The following is a 3385-nucleotide window of genomic DNA, read 5'->3' as shown; positions in this document are numbered from 1 at the left end:
TTGTGATGCTTTACTAAGAAAAATGTGTTCCACTTCATCCAGGTTATTACAAAGGATATAAAGTCTCCATCTTTTTAAATGGCTGAATAGTATTCTATGAGATATATATATCTATATCTATATCTCTCTATATATATATATATATCACAGCTTAATAATACATTCCTGGTTTGGTGGGCATTTAGACCGTTTCCACATTTTGCCTAATCTTTGTGTTCAAAGTTTCTTTCCATTCTATTTAGCTTTTTGATCACATGACAGCAGAGCAAGAACATGATTGTTCTCACTGAAGACCAACCCAGTGAAAGTGTTGTTGAGCTGTAGGAATGGCCTCGCCTTCCTGTTTCTACTTCATTTCTTTCCCCTTCTTTGACTTGCATTGGTGATTCTCTCTCCTGGGCATTGGGAGACAGAACCACTTAACACATTGATTCTGAGAAACCTACCCCAATCAAACTGGATTAAGGCGAAAACAACTTAAGAGGCGCATAGAAGAAGAAGAGAGGAGTACAGTCACTTAAATATTGATAACACAAGTCAGAAATTTTAGTTTTACCAAGAATAAACTGAAACCTGCAATGTCAGAAGCCTTTTATTGAACATCACACTGAAGGCTAAGAGACCCTGTAACTTTCCAATGGTCCTCCTGCAGTCTGACACTTTGAGTCATCCTCTGTGCTTAAGGATCTTTAAAAGCATCTTCTCTGAACAACAGAGGTGCCAAACTCCTTGAAATCTGCAGAAGTGACCCACATCTGCTTGAAGGTACTCACAGAGGTGACTATGGATGCACCAATCCATGCAGAGAAACGTCTCTCACGAGAAGCCGTGATCTTGATGGGTGTCCCTATGGAAGCCTGTTGATCTAGTTCTTTCGTGAGCCTTTCCTTCAGTCCAGGAAAAAGTGTGGTGCCCCCACACAGTACAATGTCTGCAAAAAGGTTTTTCTGCAGGTCAGTGGGACATTTCATAATGCTGCTGGAGACCATTGTTGAGAGTCCTGGACTCTGGATGCCTAGCTGGTCAGGTGCAAAGAGAATCTCTGGTGCTTGGTATAATGGGTGCCCGAGGTGGATGACATTCCCATCTGGAAGTCTGTATTCTCGAAAGACTTCCTTAGGTGGCTTGCATAACTCTTTCTCTGGCTCCAAGGAAACATAACACAGCCTCTCTTTAATATCATTCACCAAGGCCTTGTTCAGTGTGCGAGGAAAAATACATGCTCTCGGAAAGAGGAGCTGGGTGAGGTGCTCCGTGATGTCCCTCCCTGCCACATAGAGCTGGGTGACTGCATGAGGCAGGGCGTAACCCTCAAAGATGGGGACAGCGCAGGTGACCCCTTGTCCACTGTCCACCACCAGGCCTGTGACGCAGGCAGAGGCATAGAGAGTTACCACGCCATGGTTGGACAGGTAGAAAGCAGGCACATTATAATTCTCAAACATCATTTCAGCAAGCTTCTCTCGAGTCGCCCTTGGGTTCAAGGAGGGCTCCGTCATGAATACAGGTTGGTCACAGGGTTTTACTCGCAGGCAGCCCTCAAAAAGGTGTTGCCACAGATGCTCCATATCCTCCCATCCTGTTATCAGTCCACGTTCAATGGGGTAGTGCAGATGTAATGTCTCATACTTGTACTGGGCTTCTTCCCCCACAAAGTACTTCTTCTTATCGCCTTGTTCTGAAGGATTGTTAACTTTAGGATGGCCCACGACAGAGCTGATGACATGACGAGGTCCAGTTTCTCCAGAGAATCCTACTTTGCAAAATCCCGAACCAATGTCAAAAATTACAGCTGAAATATCTAAGACATATGGATTGAACATGTCTGCTTCGTCCTTGCCTGAACCTCACCAACTAAAGGAAAGAACACTTAGGCCACTTTGTGACACAGGCGCCTTTGGAGGTTTGAACGCCACAGGATTCCAGAATTCTTAGGCTGTCACACAGGTGGAGCTAGCAGGTTATCTCCAATGCACCAGGGCACCCCATCATCAACCTACTAATCTTTTCTCATTTCTGGCAGTCTAGGTCCTGCTGAGGCTACTTCACGGATGATTGTCCTTTATGTCACAATTTAGCCAAGGCAACAATTGTCCTGAGTGGGTGTCAGAGGGGCTGGGTCTCTGAGCCACCAGTGCTGCCTTACTGGTGAGACATAAAGCCAAAGAACCAAACCATATGTAGGAAAAGCTTTAGTGAGCCTGTGAACCCAGAGCAGAGGTCAGTTGTTAGAACAAAGTGAAGCTGCCAAACTGTGGGCTTGTCCCCAAGACACTCTCTTCCCTCTCTGCTCTGGTGAGCTTTGTCTGCAGAATGGTGAAAACATCCTTCCCTTTCCTAAGGGGAGGAACTAAGCATCAGACATAGGGTCAGCTTGGAGTAAGGATATAATCAACTCAAGATCTTCTTTCTTTTATTGCCCCTAACATTTGTTTTTTTGTTTGTATTGGTTTCATTAAAGTAAATTTTACATACCACACATTAACACACTTGAAGTGTCCATTTCCTTGAGTTTATTATGGTTACAGATATTTGCCAATATTACAAAAATAAATTTCACTATAGTTACAGATATTTGCCAATATTTCAAAAATGAACATTACAAAAATCAAAATAAAGAAACATACCTCACAAATCATCCCAGTGTTCCTTAGCTACCACTCCTCATTAGATCATCCACCTGAGCCCTATCTAAGCCTTGCTAATATATTTTTTGCCTCTGTACATTTACTTTCTCTTCATTTTCTCATATAAATGGAATCATATAATATGTGGCCCTTTGTGTTTGGATTCATTCATTGTATATTACCTTCAAAGTTCATCCATTCTTTGGACATAATAGGTATTCTTTACATACCAGTCAATGGGTGTTTTAATTATTCTTTTATGATGAAGTACAATTCTAGAAACAAAAATCAATGTTTTGTGTGGACTTATCTTTTCATTTCTTTTGTGTGTGTATATACATATATACACATTTATATATGTGTGTATATATATGTGCACATATATATATAATACTAGAATTGTGATTGTTGAGTAGAATAGGACAACAGTATATTAAATTACTCAAGTCAGTTTCCTCTAAGTCTACACTTCAAAGGGTTGCAACATCTTATATTATGAAACTAAGTAAGAATATACTTACTTCTCTACATGATCCTCCAAGCTGTTATCCAACTTTTTATTTATATACACAGATTGATATGATTTTTTTTATTTGCCAGTTTTTAATATATCTTTTCTCCCCTACTTTAGAATTAATAAACTCTTGAGCACTTGATTCATTGCCCTAGACAATTGTTGTTAATCAATTCTATATTTGCATTTCCAAAGACAGGAAACTAGGCATTACACTTATGTCTTAATGCACAGAATTGAGACC

General features: G+C 40.7%; 1 protein-coding gene across 1 annotated transcript; it reads right to left on the bottom strand.

Annotated features, from left to right (window-relative positions):
• Positions 1-689: 689 nt before the first annotated feature.
• Positions 690-1823, bottom strand: LOC100952117 (actin-related protein T1-like). Its single transcript, XM_003797024.1, has one exon. It carries the CDS (start codon positions 1821-1823, stop codon positions 690-692), a length of 1134 nt encoding a protein of 377 aa, XP_003797072.1.
• Positions 1824-3385: the final 1562 nt, after the last annotated feature.

This window comes from Otolemur garnettii, unplaced genomic scaffold (genome assembly GCF_000181295.1).
Source record: "Otolemur garnettii isolate 467f Iridium unplaced genomic scaffold, OtoGar3 scaffold00110, whole genome shotgun sequence".
NCBI lineage: Eukaryota > Metazoa > Chordata > Mammalia > Primates > Galagidae > Otolemur > Otolemur garnettii.
The sequence above is the reverse complement of the archived record's forward strand: the minus strand, read 5'-3'. Positions and strand labels throughout refer to the sequence as shown.

What these genes read in the sequence shown, in the direction of transcription:
- LOC100952117 (XM_003797024.1), bottom strand. Translation starts at nt 1,823, where the DNA reads ATGTTCAATCCATATGTCTTAGATATTTCAGCTGTAATTTTTGACATT.